We start from the raw sequence: 23,230 nt of genomic DNA, 5'->3' as shown, positions 1-23,230 counted from the left end.
ACATCAATGAGATGGAAGAGGGGCCAAGGAGCATTTTGACGTGTTTTTTGCAGCAGGGACAAGAAGTGGTTCTGCTTGAGACTTTTACAACTACACTGGACCAAACACTAGTGAATGGGCTGCAAGGATCCATGCTGCATTGGTAGGGGAATGGATAAGATGGCCTAGCAGGTCTTTCCCATTGATAATTTCTATGAAAGGTTTGAGGCAGACTGAAGTAAACAGCAAGAAATACTGGCCATGTTTCATAGAATATCAGAGTTGGAGGGTCATCTAGTCCAACCCCCTACTCAAAGCAGGACCAATCCCCAGACAGATTTTTACCCCAGTTCCCTAAATGGCCCCCTCAAGGATTGAACTCACAACCCTGGGTTTAGCAGGCCAATCTTCAAACCACTGAGCTATCCCTCCCCTTTTGTGTGTGCAAATGCCTTTGTGCTCCCTCTGCACTATATCCCTCCCGCTCCACCCACTGCCTCTTTCTGCTGGAATCTATAGTGTAGACCCAATCCTCATTTCACACCACATATCATCTGGTGCTGAAGGGAACAAGGGTGGTGTTGGCATGACGCCTTTGTATTCGCACAAGGGCCTCCTTGGCTTGCTCCTGGGCCATATTCTGGCTGCCCCTCGGTGGCTGTGCGAGGTGGGCAGGGAAAGGGGTGCAGGGAGCTCCTTCGTTATCAGTGCCCACATGCAGAAGGCTGCCAGCTAGCTGAGCCAGGGCTTCTTGAGCAAAAGGTGTAGGGCAGCAGCACTGTACACCCCACAGAGAGCACGACTCGGAGGACTGGCATTGCTACACCCCACTCTCTCACCTGCCGACGTGCCACGGGGCGTGTGGGGGAGCGCATGCTTCCCTAGTTAAAGTGCCACTTCTGAGCAATACCCTCTCTAGCGCCCCCTGCCTCCACACCATGTGGGCAGGCTGCATCCAGACAAACCCAGCCCCGGTGGGCATGAGTTAGGAACGACTCCAACAGCCAGCAAACGCGGTAAAAGGAAGGACAAACACCATGCGGATCCCTGTGTAAAGTCTCGTGTGCTGCCTGGGAAAATCTTCTCCAGAACCAACGGCGATTTGTCCTCAGCTCCAACAAAATCCTACCATACAAACAACAGCAATCAACGCACCCCAGCCCCAGCCGAGTGTGTGTGATGGAGTGAGGGACCTCTTGTGATATCCAGAAATAGAGTCTTGGGAAGCTGCTAACAGAAACCTAGGGGAGGGGATAGCTCAGTGGTTTGAGCATTAGCCTGCTAAACCCAGGGTTTGTGAGCTCAATCCTTAAGAGGGCCACTTAGGGATCTGGGGCAAAATCAGTACTTGGTCCTACTAGTGAAGGCAGGGGGCTGGACTTGATAACCTTTCAAGGTCCCTTCCAGTTCTAGGAGATTGGTATATCTCCAGTTATTACCTTCACTGCATGAGCCACACAATTAACCCTCAACACACTCATCTTGGCAGGTGGAGTTATCTCTATTTTTACAGATGGGGAAACCACAGCAGAGATTACACACCTGCCCACTACCACAGTGTTAGTAAAAGAGCCATCACAATGGTAATCTAAGCGCTTAAGGAATCCTGGCTCCCAGACTTGTGCTCACACCACTAGGTCATGCTTCCTCCAAGGCTACCTGTGGTACAGTACTTATAGCAGGTGTCAAATGATCCCCAGATATTACAAGCTTTGTTTTGATAGTTGCCCAAGATGGATGCGGAGATACAGAGCAAATCAGATTTCTCCACTCACCCACACCTAGCACGGTCATTTATACTGGGCAAAATGGGTGCATAATGCTGCTCAACCAGAATTTCCCAGTCACACCACCCGTATGGTGTCATCTGCAATGATTCAAGTGAATCACCTACCCAAGGTGAAAGGCAGCAGAGACTCAGGCTTTTGAACATCAGACAGAGGAATGGGGTGACTGTTTCTTTTCAATATTCCTTCTTTTTTGTTTTAATGTCATTAAACTAAGAAGAGTTTGGATGAACCAAACATCACAAGAGTAAAAAGCATAAAAGAAAACACTCGACCTGTAGTGTTGAGCCATGCACGATTCAGTTTATAGGGTTGCTAACTGCATACAACACTGACATTAGTTTTCTGTTGGAAAACGCTGAGGATATTAGTATCTGCTGTTAATACTGATCTTTGACGGTATCACATAAATTCAACCCGTCAGTTACCATGGCACTGGAATAAAGGTGCTTGAGGTCAAGGGAATGTGGTATCCAAATGAGACTTATATCCAAGAGAAACGAGGCAAAACCGATCTTTAACGAAAGCATCAGATCCATATGCAGGAAAACCAAAGGCTGGTTTTAAATGTCATGTTTTTCAAGTGAGAACTGACGCTGGAACCAGCTCTATAAGCTGGCTGGCTGGACTTTTGCTGCAGCTGAAGACAATCAATCAAAACAGCTTGGAGTCTATGCGAAAGTGAGAGAGAGAAAAGACACGCACACAAAGCTGAAAACCAGGGTGCAGATTATGAGCTCGCTGTGGCCTTTAAAACGACACTGAAATGTAAACGAACCCTGTGTTTCATCTGCAACAAAACATCTCCTTGGAAGTTCCCCCTGGAATCATGCGAGAGGGAGATTGTACTTACAAAAGGGTGCTTAGGCTGGAAAGCAAGGAACCTCTTCACACAAAGGGTATTGAGATACTGTACTCACGGGGCACGCCTGCAGCTCGAGCAGACAGACCCAAGCTAGCTCTAATTTAGCTAGCATAGCTCCTAGAACAGGGAAACCGAGGCAGCATGACTTTCAGAGCAGGCTGTGCAAGCCTGCCTGGAACCCTGGGAAATTATTCATTGAGCTAGCCCAATCTGCAGCTCACACTGCTGCAGCTTCACATCTCCGGGACCCAGGCGCAAATGGCAGCCCCGCCCTGCGATTATAGCACAGACATACCCAAAGTCTTTGCAACCAATTTAATTCTTCAGGACACTGCGCCCCCCGGGGAACTATCCCGCAATCCAGCTTCTGAACCCTCCAGAGCCTCCTCAAACGACGGACGTAGCAAGTACGTGGCGCAGAATGACGGGATCCTGATGAACGAGACGGTAGAACTCCCATAAACAGAGCAGTGCTGTCTCCAATGACTAATGACCCCCCCGGACAGATGCAATGCAAGTTACCATCCTCCCCCTCTGACCTTGCAAAGGAACACGGCAGCCTTGGGGAGTGGGATCACTTCACAAAGGGACGCTTTGGGCTCGTCCACCGAGTTACGCCCATTTACACATCTGGTGGTGAAACGAGGCAGAACTTGGCCCTGAGTCTTGTGCCGCAGCGAGATTACTCTTCGTGCAGTTCCTTTCTGGGCCTGAATGGATTTCGAGGGATTTCAGCTAAGGCTGCTGTGGGTTTTCATATGACTTTCCCTCTCCCAACCCTAGCTCTGCCTGAATGGATCTTCCTTCCCCTAATACGGGCGAGAAAGGGAAACGAATGCAGGGGAGGCCTATGACTGGGTCACAGCGGGAGCTTTCTGTTTCCCATGATGCAATAGAAAAGGCTGCCTTCGGCACATAAGCTGGGGGAGAGGAGCTCTCCTGACTGGCATAGCACCAATTTTCCCGGCTGTTCCGGAGCAACATGGGATTCAGCTTCCAAATCGGAAAATCTGGAGCTTCTGTCTGTGACCCTCCCAGCAGAGAGGCATAGCGCTGCGATGGAGGCTTTTAAAAGACAGAACGGGGAGACATCTCACACACACACGCATTCTGCCTAGCTGGGAGGGTGAGAGGGAAGAGATCAAGGGAGACAAGGCACAGAGACCGGACTGCAGCGAAAGAGCCAGGTCAGGAAAGCTGCTCAGGCCACGTTCTGCTCGGTGACATCAGTGTGAATCCGGAGTCAGTGGAGTCACGGAGAGCAGAACTAGGATCCATCTGCTCACCCTACAGAGCACCTGTTACCGGGTTAACACGAGAGTAGCGTTTGTGTGCTGTCTTCCCCTCCCATCCTGACATCTCCGATGCTCTTCCCCCTTGGCTAGCAGTTTTCTTTGCGGACCACGTCCGACGGCAACAAGCCTCTGGTATCGGTGTAGCTGTGGTTTCCTTGCGGGTTTTCCCAGACTGAAACCCTGCTAGGGGCACCTGCAGCGTGTGCTATCGCCCAACATGCACAGCTGCATCCATCATCCTGACCAGCCCTGGATGAGGATCAAACCGCACTCCAGCAGGAGTTCCTGCGGAGCTCGCTAGCGTTTCAAATGACTGTGGGTAAGTTCAGGGGATTTCTGTCTATGTAGTGCTAGGAACTTTGGAAACCCACCCTGGGACGTAATCCTCTGTCTTTGCTTCCCCCACTTTGCAGATATCCAGCCATCCATAATGTTCCTTTCTGTTCAGGGAGGACAGGAAAACTCCCTTCTGAGGCCAAAACCACCACAAAACCTGAACTCTAAAGTCAGCACAAGGTTCTCTATGGAACACTCCCAAATTCATAGCCAAGCGAGGGATCAGCAAATGCCTCTTCACATTGCCACGCACTTTAAAACAAATCTTTCCTCCCTGCATTAGTTCCAGTCACTACGCTTCTGCCTCAGGACATCGCTGTCTTTCAGACACTTGTATAAATAGCTGGAACCCGAGGATTTAGCAACGCAGTGTGCTGGGAATGCACCACAATCTCCATGAGAACCATGTGAGCTCCTATCAATCCCCTCAGCATGTTTTCTGAGGTAGCCCCGGCATTTGACCCAAGATCCTTGTTAAAAATTCTTTAACAATGCACATTAAATAGTTTTCCACAACATACAGGCTTCTTTTTTTTTTCTTTCCTTTTCTCCTTTTAACCCTTTTCACAGCAAAGCCCTATAAATATTGCTTGCCGTGGCCTCATTTTCATCATTATCATCACACGTTCATTCTCATATAAAACAGAAATCTATTCAATCAAGCACTTAACATAAATATTAAAATAATGGAAGGGACAAAATATAAATCTACATACAACTTCATGACTACCATAGCACCTATTACCATGACAAAAGCAATTTGACAGAAACAAGGGAAGGAGGTTGAGGAGAAAGTTGGGGCGGGAGGAATCTTGACTGTCATTAAATATTTCAATCACCCTTGTTAAAAATTATTTCATTTGTTTGAAGGGTGCCAACCTTATTAAAATTCATTTCACTAACCAGTTCTCTCTATGTCACTATGGATACCAAAGAACCCTTTAAAACATTGGAGAGGCGGGGATTTTAAATTTTTTTTAAAAAGGTGACTTTCTATTGGTGCTTTCGTGACCAAGCCCCGCCGCACACCTCTTCCCCTAAACCCACCAGTCCACAGAAGGGCAAATCATGTACAAGTCCATTTCTCAGTCTCCCAGGATGTGTTTTACAAAAGAAGCCACGTCTGTCTCTTTGGATTCGTGCTGGGTGAAGAAAGGGTGTTGCTGGGAAAGAAAAGAAAAGAGAACGTATTAAAATGTACTATTCAAATCAAAACACCGAGCTGATACCCTCAATGTCAGCCTGGCAAAATTCTACTCAGTTGGGGAAAAGTCTTCCTAGTTAAACAACATTGTTTCCCCTACTAGCACCACAATGGTGTCATTCAGGTGGGTAAGTAGATATCGTGCCTGGGCTGGAAAATGCAGTTTTCTCTGGCTCTCTAGCTCCTGTCTACTGTCCCTCAGTCCTGGCAGAGATTAGCAGTATTGGAATGGAGAGAGAGCGAGAGCGAGTGTGTGTGTGTAAAATAGAACGGATCCCCCTCTTGCACCAGATGAAAAAACTAATAATTATAACACTTTGTCCGCACCTTTCATCTAAGAATTACAAAGTGACCATCAGGGCACGTGAACCCCATGTGGGTAGGAATAGATGGAAACGTCCTGACAAGCCGACAACAAAGGGAACAAAATGGTGCAATGTGTTTACAACATGGCACAATAGAAGATCACAGGAGATACAGGTTTAGAAGGATGCTTTGGGCCCAAGGAAAAACAAGGAAGGTCAGAAAAATGCTGGGCCCATTAGCCTTGAATTTGTCTCTTTCAAATAACTGACTATATTATAAATCAAAGGCACTGGATCACTGAACGGTTTGAAAAAGAAAGAAAGAAAGAAAGATGTTATCCCTTATTTTAGTAGACCCAGACATCGCTCAGTTGAATTCACACTCCCATTGTCAGGGAAGATATTCATGCGTTCCCTAGGGGTATGCATTCGAAGAGCATGCTCCCGCTGAATTCACAGAAACGGGACTAACCGCATGAGTACAGTTCCACAAATGTTCGCAGGGAAAAGCCTATCAGGCAGACTGCGTCTGCAGTGAATATTTACCAAGCTTCCAATTTTATTTATTTATTCTTTTCCCTCTGCTCAGTTCTGGGTCTTATTCCTTCCCATCGGCAACTGTTAAGTCTCCCAGCAGGAGAAGGCTACTTCATTCTTAACCACTCAGCAAAGAGGAAAGCCACGCTGGCTGGAAAATGATAAACAGCTATCTGTTTAAACACTTAATTGTAACTAACATATTAAGGCATCCTGCCAGAGGCTCTGTCTACAATTCTGTCAATGGAAAAATATGTGCAAAAAGCAAAACCCTACTTTGACCAGAAACTAATGTTTGCTACTGAGGGCTGCATCTCAGTGGGTGAGATCAATTCACTGAAGCCAGAAATCACCAAGGCTTTGGGCAACGCAGCAGCACCATCACTGCAATTTGCCAGAAGCTGGATGAGGCTTATCTAACGAGCAGTTATTTATTTGCACGGAATGGAGAGCCTATGCGCCCAGTCAGGGCCCAGGACCACACTGTGCATAGAATCCAAAAGACAATCCTTGCACCCAAGAGCTTATAGTCCAAACACAAAAGTGCATAAAATCAAGCAGACTGCCATTGCATGGGGGTGCTGGATTCAATCCTCGACTCTGACAAAGTCTGGCTTGGGCCAAGCTCTCTGTGTCTCAACTCCTTGGGTGTAACGTGGAGATCATATAACTCCCCAACCTCACAGGGGTGTTGGGAAGATAAACTGGGGTGCTCAGACACTACTCTGATGGAAACCAAGTAAGTACCCCTCACAGACAGGTCAATATGGGTGCATGACCCCGGTTCCAGTTGGCAATCTCCACCTTAAGATAGAAGGTGTGACCCATGGAGACCAAAAATCCCGGCATGCAATACTCCACCATGACTTGTGTTGGTTCACCCTGCACAGACCTAAAAACACAGATGTCCATTGCCTACTCTTGCCTGTACGCCACAGCAATATTGAGAATGAGAGGGACTGCACACCAGGGTCCCATAGACTACACTGCAGGTGTCTCTAACGTACATCCAGGTTGGTTTACTATTGGTTCATCAGAACATAAGAATGGCCACACTGGGTCAGACCAAAGGTCCATCTAGCCCAGTATCCTGTCTGCCGACAGCGGCCAATGCCAGGTGCCCCAGAGGGAACAAACAGAACATGACAATCAAGTGATCCACCCCCTGTTGTCCAGTCCCAGCATTTGGCAGTCCAGTGGGAAACAGCCAGATATTTAAAGACTATGGACAGAGGTCCACGTGCATAATGGCCACACACTTGTGTCACTCTTTGTGCCAGTAATCTGCACATGAAATTGCTGCGGTGAAGCCAGGTGAGTTCACATACATGTGGCTAGTTAGGCACCTAGTTGTGCGCCCATACAAATGCAGGGGCACAGCAGGGACTACAGCTAATAAATCTGGCTCAAGGTGCAATGTATTAGACTTGCTATTGCAAGGAGCAATAAAATCTCTGACACCTCAGCAGATCTGAGAGGCCAGGGCTGCAATGAGGCTTCATATTTCTAAGTTTTCATCCATTCTAGAATGTTTTCCTGGACATTTTGCTGTGTTATAATACCCACCTTCCACTCTTCCCTCTATCTCCTGTTCCCCTCCTCCCCTCCCCTCTCCCGCCTTCATAATGAACGAGCAAAGGCTATTTTGGGAGGCAGTGACTTTTTCACAAGCCCTGTTTGCTCGTTTAATCACTGCAGGCTACATGCTGTCCTGCATTACACCCATTCCAGTGGGTGTCAGTTTCGGAGCAAGTATCCACGATTCCCTGTGCTCAGTGACCTGCACTGAACTTTCCAGTCCCCGGCATGTGTTACCAAGTTTTTGCTGAATATTCCTTGCTCTTGCATGCAGGTAGTGACACCCCCACATCTGTGTGTAGTGGGAGTTTTATGGAACCGCAATAGGCAAAGCCAGCACGGGAGAGATATGCCACTGCACAGATCCCTCGGTCCCCCTACACAAAACAGCAGGGCATGGCAATCACTGCTTGAGTTCGGGGGGAGGAGATCTGGCCCTTACCCATCTCCCCAGTGCTTATCTGAGCTACTGGCTCTGGATGCTAGGCTGAGGATTTGGAAGAATCTACTTTTCAGATCATTTCCTTCACCCTTACTCTGCAAAAATAAAAGCTTCCTACAGCACCCTGACAGAAATGCCAGGATCATACCCACTCACTTTGTGTAAACAATCCTCCAAAACTCCTGCTGGGCAATCTTAGCTGCTAATTGCATTCCAATAACCCCGCACCCCACCCCCCAATCTGAATTTGTCTGGCATTTAAAGACTTTGTCAAAATCCTTCAAAACGTCTCGCTGATGATATGGGAACAATTTAACTGGAGTTGGCTACATTGACGCTTCCTGGCACAGGGGTCCCTGCTGTTCCCTTCAGCTTCTGATGCACGCGACAGTGAGCTGTTGGGTGGGGAAGTCCCTCCCCACACTCGCTTGAGACTCAGCATGGGTGCGGTTTTGCTTTTTGTTTCTCTGCGCTTGCTGCAGAAATGCCCTGCCAAGCCATGGGGGAAACAGCAGATGTGTCAAAATGTGCAGCTCACCTCTTGCAGAGAAAAAGGCTCTTTGCTTGGCTTGCTTTAAAACACTAACGTTCGGCTCATAAAAGGGAGGGACAAAGAGCATGGAGCGCAGCCTGACTACATGACAATGTCTAAAGCGTACCCAGCTCCGCCAAAGAACCTTAATCCTGACCTGCAACATCTGCTGTAACCCCAGGCCCCTGCCCGACTCTGCCAGTCCAACCCTGCAACACCCATACTCCAGTTCAGGGCTTCGTTGCAGCTCTCCGGATGCCCCTCCACCCAGCCCTGCAACACCCTCTACTCCAGTTCAGGTTCCAAGTACCATCCTGTCATTGCGTCTCAATCCAGATCCGAAAGCACTGCTGCTAATCTAGTTTGTATTTGTTTTATTTGACTTTACTGACAGATGCAAGACAACAAAGTCCCTTTGTCAATACACTTACAATCTAAATCAGACAATGGATGGACAATGCACGTGAGGATGCCGTGGGAGCTGTGATTGTTTAGGCTTGGCACCTGCATTGTAAGATTTGTTTGCTAATGCAGATCAAAATTATTTTTAGTCTATTGCATTGACCGAGTGGAGACAGGAGAGGGTGGTTGGAAGAGGGAAGAAGTGAGCTGTCTTAGGGTGGATTTGAAAGAGGAGAGTGATGTAGCTTGATGCACTAGAGGCTATTCCAAGCACAGGGAGCAGCATGTAAACCGGTTCAGAGACATAACTGTAAGGAGGAGGAGGAACATTTGAGAGAGGCACAGATTTTAAGCAGAGAACAGGGCTCAAGCAGGCATGAGACAGGAGATAAGAGCCCAGAGATCGTTTCTGCTGATCAGCGATAGTCACTTGACTCAAACTGTGCCATTATATGAGCAGGGGCTAGGGAGAGATGCACCAAGCGACCTAGTCACTTTTCACAAGTGCCCCGTGAACAATTCTTGCAACAGTTCCCATGATTGTTTTGGTCACATGCTGATCCCTGCAGGATCTCAGCCTCAGCCACTGGCTGGAAGAGAACGGTGCCCAAAGCTAATGGCCCGAAGCCACCTCCACGTGACCTAGGATGTATTTGAGAGCCTGCAAGCCGCGGGAGGGGGATTCCTTTCATTGTTTCATGCTCCATTTCACCTGGGGAAGCAGGTTTGAAAATAGAATTAAGCACAGACCATCAGTATCTGTTTTCCCGCTGCTCAAGTCAGAAAACACAGAGTCACATTTTCCATGAGAAACCTCAATTCCACAGGAAAGCAAAGAGCAGTCTTGTTCTAAAAAGACAAATCCATTCCAGTACCGCAACTCGTAATGCCATAAGAGAACAGGAGAGAAAAAAAACACCCCCAAACCACAGGACCTCACAACATTAACGTCTGCCGTAAAATACCACAGTGTTGAGATATGTTGGAAAGGTGATCCAAGAGCCTAATTCAATAGACATGAGCGCAGCTGCCAATGGGTTTTATGCTGCAACAGAAAAATCTACTCCGGTGAACCTTTTTGATAAAAGGCCATTTGGCAAAGGTCTGAGATTTGCTCTCTCTATATATCTATTTATTCAATCATAAAAAATAAAAACATTTGGTCCTCCCTTTGTCTGAAAGTCGGTGTGCAAGCAAAGCTGCATGTAAAGTCGATCTATATATAAAGAGCCCAGCAAAAATGCCCCAGAAATTATCACTGCTTACAATTAATTTTTAAAAGGCGCCTGACCTTCCAGCACAGCTAACACCTATCGAGAGTTAGGAACCTCAGAGCTCTCTTACAGCTGGTATCGCAAAGACCTGTAAAGTGAGCTGGAGGAAGTGATGGGTGAGGATACTTTCATTTCTGAATAACTTCCTTCCCGCGTCCCAGCAAATGGAAGAGGTGCTGGAAATGGCAGGGAGGGAGTGGGGATGGACAAAGCACTCGGCTAAAATAGAAACCGAGCAGAATGTCTAGGGGAGAGAGAGATGTTAACTTCACAAGCAGCTATTCAGCTCTGTTATTTCTTGTGTTTTCATTGGGTCTCAGAAATTGCAGATTCTAACCAGAAATAGGAGCAGAAGTAGCTCCAGAAGATCAGGAGAGAGGTTCTGATCAAACTCCAGTCTGGAGGTCCAGGACACCTCACTGCAAAGCCTGTTTTTGCCAAATCAGTTCCTACAGCTCTGGCTGAGTTTAGAGCAGTGTCCTAACCGCTGGGAGTTCATCTGCAGCTAAGCACACTTGACCTCTGAGCCCCTTTCAGCACTGCACACCAATTACCTTGCATTGCCCTCCCGTCATTAATCTTTTTCCGCAGTTGCTTCCCCCAGCCCTGCCCAAAGCAAATATATTCTAAGCAGCAGAAGAAATTCAGTTTAAGTGAATTATTGTTTTGGTCACATGCTGATCCCGGCCAATAACATCTGGAAATCATTCAGTTCAAAGGCCTCCTCTCCAAGTTGCCATGGCAATGAATCTCTGTTGCACGTTCTGCTCCTGCTGCCCAAGTGGAACAGCAATGAAAACTCTGCTCAGGATGGGCGTAGAAAGACATCATGCAGATCCTAGCGGAGAGTTTTGCCTTTTGCCGACCCATCCTCAGCCATCCTAGTAGTACTCCCCATAAACTCTTGGTCCATTACGCCTTTAGGGAAACATACTGCTCTTAGTTATACATGTACATTTTCCTTTGATCTGAGTGGGAAATGCACCTAAGTAATAAAGAACCGAATTTGGTACTAAGGCCAAGATTTCCTAGAACAAGTAGTGATTTGGGGGTGCCTCACATTTTGGGTGCTCAACTCCAGACACACGAAAGGGGCCTGGATCCTTGGAAAATGCTGAGCATCTGCTCTCTGACGATCAGGCCCCTTCAAGGTTTTTTCAAAAGTTGGGCATCCAAAATCACTACTCACTTTTGAAAACCTAAGCTTTAAGTTATCATGCACCTTTAGCCTTGCCACACTCACCATAAGCTCTGGGTATGTTGGCCGTTCTTTGGAATTCTTCTTCAAGCTTTAAGAAAGAAAAGGAAAGAAAAAGAATTATATCCTGTATGTAATTTAAGCAAAGCCATAAAAATACACCACTCAAATACCCAAAGATTTAAGTCCTGCATCCATATTCTAGATCAACAGCCCTCAGATGTCAGGACCTTCCAGTGACTGGAATATGAACACTCTAGATTTCCTAGCAGTTAGCGTGTTTTGTGTCACTGTGACCCTGGCCTTTACCGGACTCTGAACAGCTGACGCCATTTCCTGAAGACCATGTTCCACTGCACATCTCTGAAGCATTGAGATCCTTCCTCTGATTCATTCAGTCTCATCAGGAACCAAATAATGAGCTGGCCTACAGCTCTTTGAAGTCAGAGTCTTTCTATTGATTGCAAATGGGCTTTGGATCAGACCTCCCAGGCAGTCTTGTTTTCCCCATTTATGTTCTCACTTCACAACTCCAGGTTTATTCAAAACTCCGTCTAGAAAAAGACATGCTACAAATTTAGGGCCGTGCTCTGTTCGCAGTCCCACAGACATCCTGGGAGAAATCTGGCAGCCTGTGCCTTCTAGCGATCACATCTCACCCATCAGATCCCTCGCATTTAAAAACTTTCATGATAACATCTGTCTGCAGCCATGGGCCTCTCTGAATTATCCCCCTCTGCTACTTCCTTTTCGATGATCTATTCGTTATTTGTGGCTCTGTCTGCCAAGCTTCATTCCCCAAGTGGCCAGCCCCAGAGCCCCGAGAACTTGCAGGCTCAGTACGCTCAGTTCATGACCCAACGACAGCCCCGTGGCCTGTACCCTCACTGTGCCACTATGCTTTTGAGTCTTGGTTTCTCAGTCCCTCGGCCAGCAGCAGCTCAGCTCCAGGGTAAGAACTGCATGGCGGTAGGGGAAATTACTGCACTTTGTGTTTCAATAAAATCCCCTTGAGCTAGATATGGACTCTGATGGTCAACATACATACAGATAACGGTGACAAGCTGCACCACTCACTTGTGGTCCATGGAGCCACTGACTAATGCCAGGGCCATCAACTGCAAAAACAAACAGTTGCCCCAGCTCTAGTGGTGGCAACAGGACGATTATCTCCTGGAAGGCCAATCATGAAGCGAGAGTGATACACACACCGTCATGACAATAATTAGTATATCTACAGCATTGTTCATATGAGCTCATTGCAGCAGGCATTCTCCAATTAACCTTCCCATAACCCCTGAAAGGTACGTTAAGTACCAGGCGCAGAGCAGTGAAGAGATTTACCCAAAGTCAAACTGCAAGTCAGTGGCAGAAAAGGAACCCAGGAGCTCTGACTCCTACAGGTACATCCCTAGAAAGTATACACGCTAGCCAACACATTGCTCATCTGGTGAGCTCTGAAGGGACCCTCTGCATATATTCAGGGCTAAAATCAGGGCTTGCAGAAGTTCACAACTCCTCAGTGCTCCAGCAAGGGAGTGGAGAACTGAATGGCTTGGAAACCCAGGCCTGGCTATTATTTATCTCAGTTATGGCACGGGGACAGTTACACGGAACATCCTTTAGTCTCCTCCACTACAACAGATGGCTCGGGAGGCTGGTGGCCGAGAGGTTATTTTTGTTTCCCTCCAGCAGAAAATAGCTTCTAATCACAGGACGTAATCGCTACTCACTTCCTGATGGTGTATTTATGGGAAGAAGCTTGGAGTGATTTTAAAAGATCTTGACACGTCCATAGGGAAAGGTGTCACACTGAGCAAAACAAAAGTGTGCTCCTCAGCTATGAAAAGCCACTCCACTGTGGGATTTGCCGGGCCCAAGGGAAGTGATGGATGCCCGCTGAGTTGATATTTCCTGTCTCTTGCTGCACATGGTTAGCTCATGTTTACTGTAACCGTGGTGCACTGTATGATGCATGTCAAAACTGCTAATTGTGTCCAGTGGCTGGGAAGAGATGCATCATATCCTTCAAGCCTAGAGATGAGGTACCTTCAAGCTGAGATACAAAGGTGAACTTCAAAGCTTGGGTGTGTTTTCATCCAGGATTTGGTCTGTGCTCTTGTTAACTTAGACTTCATGGAAAAGACTCGTTTTTGGATTACCAATCTCACGGCATACAGTGGCAGGTTATCTCTGAAGGAATTTAATGTTAATCTTTAATAAGCCTTTCAGAACCTACTACTGATCATCACTGACCATAGAGTTCACAGCAATATTGAACCTCTGGTTCTGCCAAATTCTCTTTTCTGTTCCCTGAGCTGCTTTAACACCTCCTATATTTCTTGTTTAAGAACAGTGTCCTAACACCCCCAGATTTGATCCTGGCCAGAAATTCAGGGTCCAAATCTTCTTCCATTGAGTTCAGTGATGTTGAAACAGGCCAAAGACACTAAGAGGCTGGTTTTCAGAGGTGCTGAGCATCAGCAGCTCCCACAGAAGTCAAGTGAGATTGTGGATGCTAAATCAGGCCCTCTGAGATGCACACGTAGTCGCTTGCAAGTCCTAAACGATAAGATATTATCATTATAACCAAACAATCTGGATTTCCTGTTCTTAAACCTGCTGGTGAAGTCCATGTGACCTGCAACAAGAAACGGGGCTTGCAAAACCAAATAGCTCAGCATTCTTTGGAAAACAACAAGCTGTCCAGCTCGCAATAACAAAGCAGCAAGCAGGCGAGATGGAGGAAAGGAAGTTTGTCTAGAAAGGAGAATGTCAGTGTTTAGCTTCCAAAAGGGGTGGGTGTCACTGCCCCCTACTGGGTGTGGGGGGGGGGGCAGAGGTGAGGAAAACGGGATTGATTCTGCATAGTAAGAGGAGGAAATAAATTCCAGGAAACTTGAACATGTGGCCGGTGTAAACAGGGCCCCAAAGCAGAATCCAAAGTGCTGTTTCTCAAGGTCTGCTGGGCTGGTTTGATAAACCCCTTCCTGGGGCACCAGCAGAGGAGATCAGGAACAGTCTCACATTTCTGCATTTGTCAGCCTGTAGCACTTCCCTGGCTACCATGCAAACAGCCATCCACCTGCCAACTTGGCAAAGAGCATGTGGCATTGCAGTGTCTGGAAAAAAGAAAGGGGGGGCTCCAGAGTAGTTTCCAGGGAGGCTGAAGGGAGGAGCATTCAAATGCTATGGGGCTGTTGCCAGAAGCTACTAAACAGTGCACCACAGGACAAGGACAAATGCCAGTCTATTTTAGGGGGCAGGAAGGATCCGGTCTTTTATGCAGCCTTCTGAACCTGCTGACAGTGCTAGTCTTCCTGAGTCTGTAACACAGATCCTGGACCTCTCTCCGTGCTCACCTCCTGGCCCACCCTGCCCCACTGAAATCAACGCAGATGCCCTGCTGTAAGCCAGAGCAGAGCCTGCCCCCTGCACTGATCGAAAGGAAGATGTGACCGATCTCTGAGTAAACTCTGAACTTCCACTGTCCTCAGCTAGACTCTCTGTGGCACAGCTTCCCAGGGGCTCCGGGGGGGGTCATTCAGGGTCAGCGCTACATTTCCTGAAAGCCACAGGAAACAGCCATTCTCAGGCCCAAACACGTTCCGCCCTGGATGCCTTACGGAAGGTTCACTCAGGCTCACGTGTCCGTGCACAGGAAAACAGTGCGAGCTGCTGATGTGCAGGGCCTGGGGTACGTGCATTTCTGAATCTCCTCTTGCAGGGAGCCACCTGTTGTGGAAAGAGCGGAGCCAATTCCAGGGCCCGGGTCACGGCTCCCCGTCGACAGCGGCACCAGGAGTGACTTGGCTTGTTTAATCATTCAGTGGCTTGAAAAATTCTCTTCCTCCATCTCCTCTCTGGGGAAAACATCCCCCAGGTCAGCACAACTGCTTCAGAGGGGTTCCAGTTTGGGACCCAGACTTAGCTAGTGTCCCCTTTAAAGATGAAATGATTTGCCATTGTTTTCTCTCGCATTTCTCCCTTATGTCTATGGACTGTGCGTGTTATATGAATACCGGAGTCTTAGGCTAAAAAGCCTGGCTCACTGGCTGGGCTGTGACTTGTAAAGAGACATTCTGGAGGTGCCCAGTTCGATCCCTCGTGTCGGCCAAGATGGGAGCCATCACACACACTCAGTGGGGAGTTTATACCAGCACACTCGGCTTAAGATTGGCTCTGACAGCACAATATCCTTCCACACCCGACCAGTGACAGACAATTCTGGTTCCAGGCCCGGGGCATGCTGGGACAGGAGGCTTCCGTTTTACTTTGTTCTAGGTGACAGAGCCAGCATTAGAGCCTCTTGCTCTTTACCGAATGCAAGGAAAATATGTCAGAGCTACAGACTCCATGCAGACAGGGCTCGGCCTTGGACTGAGCTTCCTGCAAGTGTGGGGGGTGCCTGGCCAGAGCTCAGGAGGGACCCGCTTACCACTGTGAGGTAAAATCAACAAACTCTGCTGAGAACTTGTCCGCCGGAAGCTGCGGCGACGGCTCCTCCACCACCTGTTTGAGCTGCTGGAACGGCGTCCCCCAGGAGTCATACGGAAACCGCAGGATCGCCAGCTCGATCTGGGGGGGAGAGAGAGGGGCAGGCGTCAGCACATCAGCAGGGAAGGCTTCCCCCCTGCAGCTTCTTGGCTTTAAAGCCCCATGAAGAGCTCGAGTGACACCTGCAGTAATGAAGGGTGGGACTGGGGTGGGGTTCGATCACTGGCTCTGTCGATTTCCAAAGTGTGCAGACAGTGCGCATTCTTTCCCTCAGCACTGCTCTCTGCGGGGGCTGGGGACGGAAGAGATCAGGATGTACCCCATTACTTAGGCTTAATTCCTCCCCTGCCAGAACAGAACATAGGAGCGGGTTCTTGCTTTGCAAGGGACACTAGTGGGACCGGTATTAAAATACAGTCAAGGGGGAACACTGATTTTCCTTTTCCCATAACAGATACATCAGTGAATGACTTTTTTCCCCCTCTCTTCATCTCATGCTTCCAGGACTCAATCCCCACTGCCCTACCCCTATGCCAGGGATCGGCAACCTTTGGCACACGGCTTGCCAGGGAAAGCCCCTGGCGGGCCAGGCCAGTTTGTTTACCTGCCCCGTCCGCAGGTTCGGCCGATCGTGGCTCTCACTGGCCGCGGTTCGCCACTCCAGGCCAATGGGGGCTGCGGGAAGGGCGCGGGCCGAGGGAGGTGCTGGCCACCGCTTCCCACCGCCCCCATTGGCCTGGAGCGGCGAACTGTGGCCAGTGGGATCTGCAATCGGATGAACCTGCAGACATGGCAGGTAAACAAACCAGCCTGGCCCGCCAGGGTGCTTACTCTGGTGAGCTGCGTGCCAAAGGTTGCCGATCCCTGCCCTATGCTGTCATTCACACCCATGCAAAGCGAGTGTGTATCACCACCACCAGGAAGAAGGGAGTGGTGGATTCTGACTCACGGTGTCTGTACTGCATCCACGCTGTCAGCTCATAGCTTTACTATTCTTTGTCTTCTTTGTACCACGGTGCTAGGTACTGTACATACTGATCAGAAAGTTCAGTTCTGTGCTACAAAGATCTTACAATCTAAGTACAATGATAATTTCCTAATTTTCTCTTCATATGTAATATTCAGTGTGAAAGACCCACTCAAACTACAGGGGAAACTGACGATGTAGCAAATAAGTTAAATGCAAATAGTGAACAAATCTCAGATAAAACCTTTTCCCTCTCCTATCTCTCTCCATTACCCTACTCTCAGGTGTTAACTTGTCACAGCAGCAGGTCAAAGACTGATTTTTAAGTTGGCAATGTCCCTTTAACTCCAGTTTTCCTGGCTCTCAGGGCAGAACTTCCAATTCTGAGTTTAAAAAGAGATTTTGCTAGTTAATCAGCACCGAGTTTATTTTTATCTTTGAAATCAAAGACGATCTGAAACGACAGAATCTCTGAGTAGGGATGGACGCTGCGTGATCAGCATTTCAGGCCCTTTGCTAGCGTTGGCTTGTACTGCCATCAGCTGGCCAGCTGAAGTTACAGTAGAGTTGCTTTTCAGTTTTAAGCAGTACAGTCGAACCCTAAAGCAATTTTCTTTAGGAACGCTGGGCTCAGTTGTGTCTTTAAGGCACCAACCAGGAGAGTCCCAGGACTCTCTGTGCCTCAGGGGAAGTGCAGGGTGCAGCAGAAGGGGCCAGTTCTGCTGGTTTGTGCTGAGCTAGGCAGGGCGATGGCCCCCCCAGGGGAGTGCAGTGCCAACACAAGAACTAGACTGTGCACGCCCTGAGCACACAAGTTATCCAAGGACAGGGCTGCAGCAACCTAGGGTCACATCCTACACTCACTGCCCCACCGGCAGCGCATGGGTGGAATTATCCTGCTAGGTCAGTGAGTTCCCCCCCAGTTCACATCGCTCCAGCCAGCTATTCTTGGGGAAAGCCAACACACAGGGCACATCTATGCCACAGCTGGAGGTGGACATACTAGCTCTGATCAAGCCTGTGTGCTAAAAATAGCTGCAACGGCGCATGCGGTGGCATGGCCTAGTCGAGTACATTCCTAGGACTTTGGAGGGGATTGTATTGGACAGCCAGCCCAAGCCGCTGTCTATGCCACTCCCTAGCTAAGGTGCTCGTTACCTTCCTGGCTGAGCGCCTCACAGTCATTACTGTATTATTCCTTACAGCACCCCTGGGAGGTACAGCAGTGCTATTAACTTCATGGTACAGATGGGAAACTGAGGCACGGGGACTAAGGGTAAATTTTTCAAAAATCTCTACATGACTTCAGCTCCTAAGTCCCATTTTTGGAAGTGACTTAGGAGCTTCACTCTCACGGCCTAAAACATTTCAGCACTTCTGAAAATGTCCCCTCGTGACTTACCTCAGGTCACACAGAGCAGGAGGATTGAACTTGTGTCTCTCAAGCTCACACCCTAATCACCAGGCCCTCCTGCCTCTCTAGAGAGGATGATGAAGGCACACAGTGCGACTGCAGGGATCCAAAAGACAGGAATTGGCTGAGGGAGGTTCCACAGACAGTTCTTGCCCTTTAAAACTCCTCCCACCCTGCCCGGAAGGAGTGTCAGTGGTTTTTCACTGGATTCAATGGAATTCACCTTGCAGTTCAGGAGATAATTAGAGACGGGCTGCCCTTGCTCTAGAGCAGGGTTTCTAAACCCGTGGGTCAGGACCCAAAATTGGGTCACTAGCACGTTTCAAAGGGTCGCAAGGCAGCTCCTGCCCCATGTCGCTGGCTGGGCTCGCCTCCCCGCTCCAGACACTGCAGCCTCCGGGGTCCCTGCACCAGTCGGGTTGGGCCCTTCCATCATGATGATGGGAGTCTGGGTAGGCCAGAGTTGAGTGAGTGGAACTGCAACCGCACAAGCCAGGGCACAATTCCACTCATGCAGATTTGATAAGTGAGGAGGGCCGAGGCCAAACCTGAGTAGTGCAGCAACCCCCGGAGCAGAGAGCCAGGCCCAGCCATCCCCGCAGCACAGGAGCCACCACGATGGGATAAGTGCCGGGCAGGACCCAACCCCTATGGAGGGCAAGATCCGACCTAAACCACCCCAGGGCCTCCACCCCCAGACTATTTACTGGGTCGTGACAGGCCACAAACATTTACAAATGGGTCCTGAGCCCAAAAAGGGTGAGAACCACTGGTCTAGAGAAGGGTCACTTTTGAAAACCATTTGGCACCGGAAAAGAAAGTGAAATTACATGGAGGTAATTTCTCTTACCTGATCCTTCCCCTCACCACATCTACCCAAAAATTAAGGAAGAAAATACTGGGGGGGCAGCCTTAGATGGAGATCTTTGGGCTGAGAACTACCACATTCATGGCAGGAGTGAAAGCCACTGGGTTTTTATTTGAGGGTCCCAGTGGGTCTTTTCCTCCATGTGGATGACTTGCATGGCCCAAGGATGCACCAGGCATGAACAAGTCGATGTTCTTTTCTTTATTGGTGGCCAACCCCCTTCCTCCTATTTTTTTTCCTGCACAGTGAAAGACAACCCTCCTGTTAACCTGGACGGGAGAATCTCAGGCGCTCAGTGTGAGAATACAACACTGTGCCTTTAAAGGATAAAAGCATTCTGGGTTGACTGCTGTAGCTATAAGGCCTGAGGTCTCTAAGTACATCACTTGGATGTGGGCAGCTGAGTTGCAGGGGTGTTCAGAGGGGACACTGAAGGAGATCTTTGGATGTTAGAGAAATCAGGGTCCTTTCCTGCTTACTGGTTCGCTTGGTACACATTGTCTTGGGCGTTCCGAGGAGTCCACTCTTGGTTTCTGTTCAATGACGTGCGAGTTGGACTCAGGAGTCTGCCTGCGTGCTGGGTCTGCTATGACTGACTGTTTTGCAGCAGTGTTTGTTGCTGTAGTTTCTAGGTGCTGACTGCCCAGTATGATTAGTGACAATCACTAGGATCTCAGATCACCTGGCTTAGTGAATTAGCACTAGGCTCCTTCTCCTTTAAACTGCAACATGTTATGGGCTCCTGGTGCAGGGAGAGCTGAATATCCCCCGGCTCTGGAACTGTGTCAGGGATCTGAGGGAGAGGTCCAAAAGGAAACAGAACCAGAGAGCACTTCCAGCCCTGCTGAGTGTTCCCTTAAACCCCAATCACTTTCACAGATGCCCTTTCAGGGCTCCATACTCTACCATGGTGATTCCCAGACTCCAGATATCCGATTTGACGCTGTATCCCTTCTGGTTTAGCTCGGGGTTGATTCTTTCAGGCTGGAAAGAGAGACGGGGACAGTTTGAAATAGACATACAGGCTCAATCCCTACATCGCTCCGCCCCTCTCCATCCCCTTGGAGTGCCTGCTAACACTGATGTGAGCTCCCCAAACTGAGCAACTATCCCCTATGTTTCAGCAAATGTCCCCAGAGCAAGTCTGCACCATCACCAGAGTGGAACACCTTCCAGCCGGCAGTCCCCGCTGCAGCACTAACCATGCTGAATGCACAGGACCAACCCCCAAGCCCCAGGGGAGTCTTTGGGAGGAAACCCATTTCTTTATTCCACTCCCCTATTACCTCTTGGCTGGATCCAGCCTAGGGTCTCTGTTAGTCTCCCCACAGGGACAGGCAACAAGAATGGGGACCGGAAGTGGATGGCATTTGCATTCTGAGGTCTAGATAGTAGAAGCTGAATTCCTGTTTCCCCAGTTCCCAATTCGAAACACGGTCTGGCCCGGATTTATCCAGGAGACTGGAGGCCACAATTCACTAGTGCCTTAAGCCTCATGTAGGTATTTGCCCCTCGGCAAAGTAAAATGCTCCACCAGGGGTTGTGGGCAAAGGGTTCCCCCGGCCCCCGCCCGGGTAGGGTTTTACACCCACTCTCACACAGGCATAGAAAAGTGCAAGGCAGTGGAGATCCATCCTGACTTAGAAGCTATAAACAAAGCTGCTGCTACACAGACAGATCAAACCTGGGGGGGAACCATGGGCCAAGAGGCGGCATTGGCAGCACCCGCGAATAGTGTAGCATCGTGAACCCTCTCCCACCTGGGCAATGGCACTGAAAGGGTTAATGCAAACCATCTCTTTAAAGAGCCAAAAGAGGCTGCGTGAATTGGCTGCTAAGTGAATCCGAAACAGCAGCTGTCCCGGGGCCCCCAGGATACCAAACCTCATGGGCCCTAAGGTACCTGACTTTTCTAAATTGACCCCTCCGTGCTGACTTTTCAAGGAGGAGCCTGGATGTTGCTAAGAGTGTTAATGTCCCCACTTTGCAAACTGGGAAATTAAAGCAAAGTGAGGTTACCGGGGATTCCTTACAATCACACAGTGAGTCAGTATCAGCTGGGAACAGACCCCAGGAGTCCTGATTCCCAGCCTTGAGCTTTAGCCGTGAGAGCCTCGTCTTTACGTTTACAAATAGAACCACGGAATACAAGGGTTGGAAGGGACCTCAGGAGGTATCTAGTCCAACCCCCTGCGCAAAGCAGGACCAATCCCCAACTAAATACCATCCCTGACCGATTTTTGCCCCAGATCCCTGGGTGGCCCCCTCAAGGATTAAACTTACAATCCTGGGTTTAGCAGGCCAATGCACAAACCACTGAGCTATCCCTAGACACTGAATAACTACAGAGGCATGTTTCACTAAGCGAGCCATTGAGACACATGCTGGAAGTTGCTCTGTTTTAAGATCATCTATTGCCACATTCCTCTCCACAGTAAGGCAGTCAATCTCCCACACATCTTCTCAACTTACAGCCATGTAGGGCTTGCATCCTGCATCCATGGTTTTAGCAACAGAGTCAACGAGGTAACCGCTAATTCCAAAATCGCACATTTTCACCTGCCCCAGTGTATTGATCAACACATTAGAGGGCTTTACATCTGCAAGAAGGAACACACACCATCGTCACTCTCACAACTGGGCCTTGCCCCATCGTTTTAAAGCATCCCTGGGAGCGAACAGGGCGGGTTAGCTTCCTACCACCAGCGGGCACCAAAACAATATTGACTGCGTCCATCCACGGGGCACGTCATCCGCGGGGCTTTTTAGTCACTGCAGGAAGATTGGGAGCCGTTGCAAATGCAGAGCCCCTCCCATGTCCTACAAGCATTGCTCCCAGGGAAACTAACAGATTTCCCTGTTATTGTTACTTTGGGTAGGGCGCAGCATCATGATGTCACAGACAAGAGCGACATCACTGAGCAGCACCCCAAAGCCACCCCTGGAGCACAACATCGGCAGCACAGATACCAAAAATCTCCCCAGTAAAAATCCACCGCGGGATGGGGGTGGTGAGGATGCGTTAACGGAAGATGCTTTAACAGCAGCAGGAAGGAAAACCCCAGAGAGAAGATAAGAAGGGGACAGGAGCCGGGGAAGAAGGGTGGGACTCTGGAAAGACTGGAGGCGAGAGAAGAGGTGGGAGAAGGAGGGAAGGGAGCTGGGGAAAGGAGATACAAAGGCCAAAGTTTTCAAGAGCAGCCTCTAGTTTTGGTGTCCAACTTGAGTCACCTTGGGCCAGAATCAGAGATGCACCCAGGGGTGCTGGAACAATTTGTGTAGCAGAGGCGCTGAGAGGAATTGAACCAAACTGTAAAATCTATCTATGATGGAAACCACTTCAAGCCAGCACCCATGGGTGCACCTGCAGCTCCTATGGACTTCAGCTGGAGTTGGGAGCACCCAGCCTTCCTGGAAATGAGGCCCAAGGTGTCAGAAATTCTATTGTTCTATCATACTTATCTAGCCTCCAGCACCATAGTATGTGAGCACTCCACACTCATGAATGTATGAGGCCGGCCAGTGCTATTAACCCCATTATTCAGATAGTGTCTCTGTGCCTCAGTTTCCTAGGAGATTTGCCCAAGGTCACACAAAGGAGCCTTTGGCAGAGCAGGGATTTGAACCCAGGTTGTTTATATCCTTGGGTAGTGCCCTCCCCTAACCATGGGCTCATCCCTCATGCTGGGGGCACCCACCCTTACTTCTGAACCATTTGCTCTAAATACACATATTATAGAATAATACAAA

The 23,230-nt window shown here is 49.0% G+C and overlaps 1 protein-coding gene across 7 annotated transcripts in view; it reads right to left on the bottom strand.

The window, feature by feature from the left end:
- The window catches only part of MAP2K6 (mitogen-activated protein kinase kinase 6), an 86,743-nt gene that overhangs the window by 7,749 nt on the left and 55,764 nt on the right, over positions 1-23,230 (bottom strand). For 3 of the 7 annotated variants that reach the window (XM_039500863.1, XM_039500858.1, XM_039500865.1), the window contains exons 8-12: positions 21,953-22,080; positions 20,387-20,464; positions 16,173-16,312; positions 11,780-11,825; positions 4,914-5,425 (exon numbers count right to left, since the gene is read on the bottom strand). In XM_039500863.1, the coding sequence (XP_039356797.1) occupies positions 5,348-5,425; positions 11,780-11,825; positions 16,173-16,312; positions 20,387-20,464; positions 21,953-22,080 (470 nt within the window). In that variant the 3' untranslated portion in view covers positions 4,914-5,347. The other 4 variants (XM_039500859.1, XM_039500860.1, XM_039500862.1 and 1 more) reach the window with 4 other exon arrangements.

The sequence above is a fragment of the Mauremys reevesii genome, linkage group 15 (assembly GCF_016161935.1).
Source record: "Mauremys reevesii isolate NIE-2019 linkage group 15, ASM1616193v1, whole genome shotgun sequence".
Classification (NCBI taxonomy): domain Eukaryota; kingdom Metazoa; phylum Chordata; order Testudines; family Geoemydidae; genus Mauremys; species Mauremys reevesii.
The sequence above is the reverse complement of the archived record's forward strand: the minus strand, read 5'-3'. Positions and strand labels throughout refer to the sequence as shown.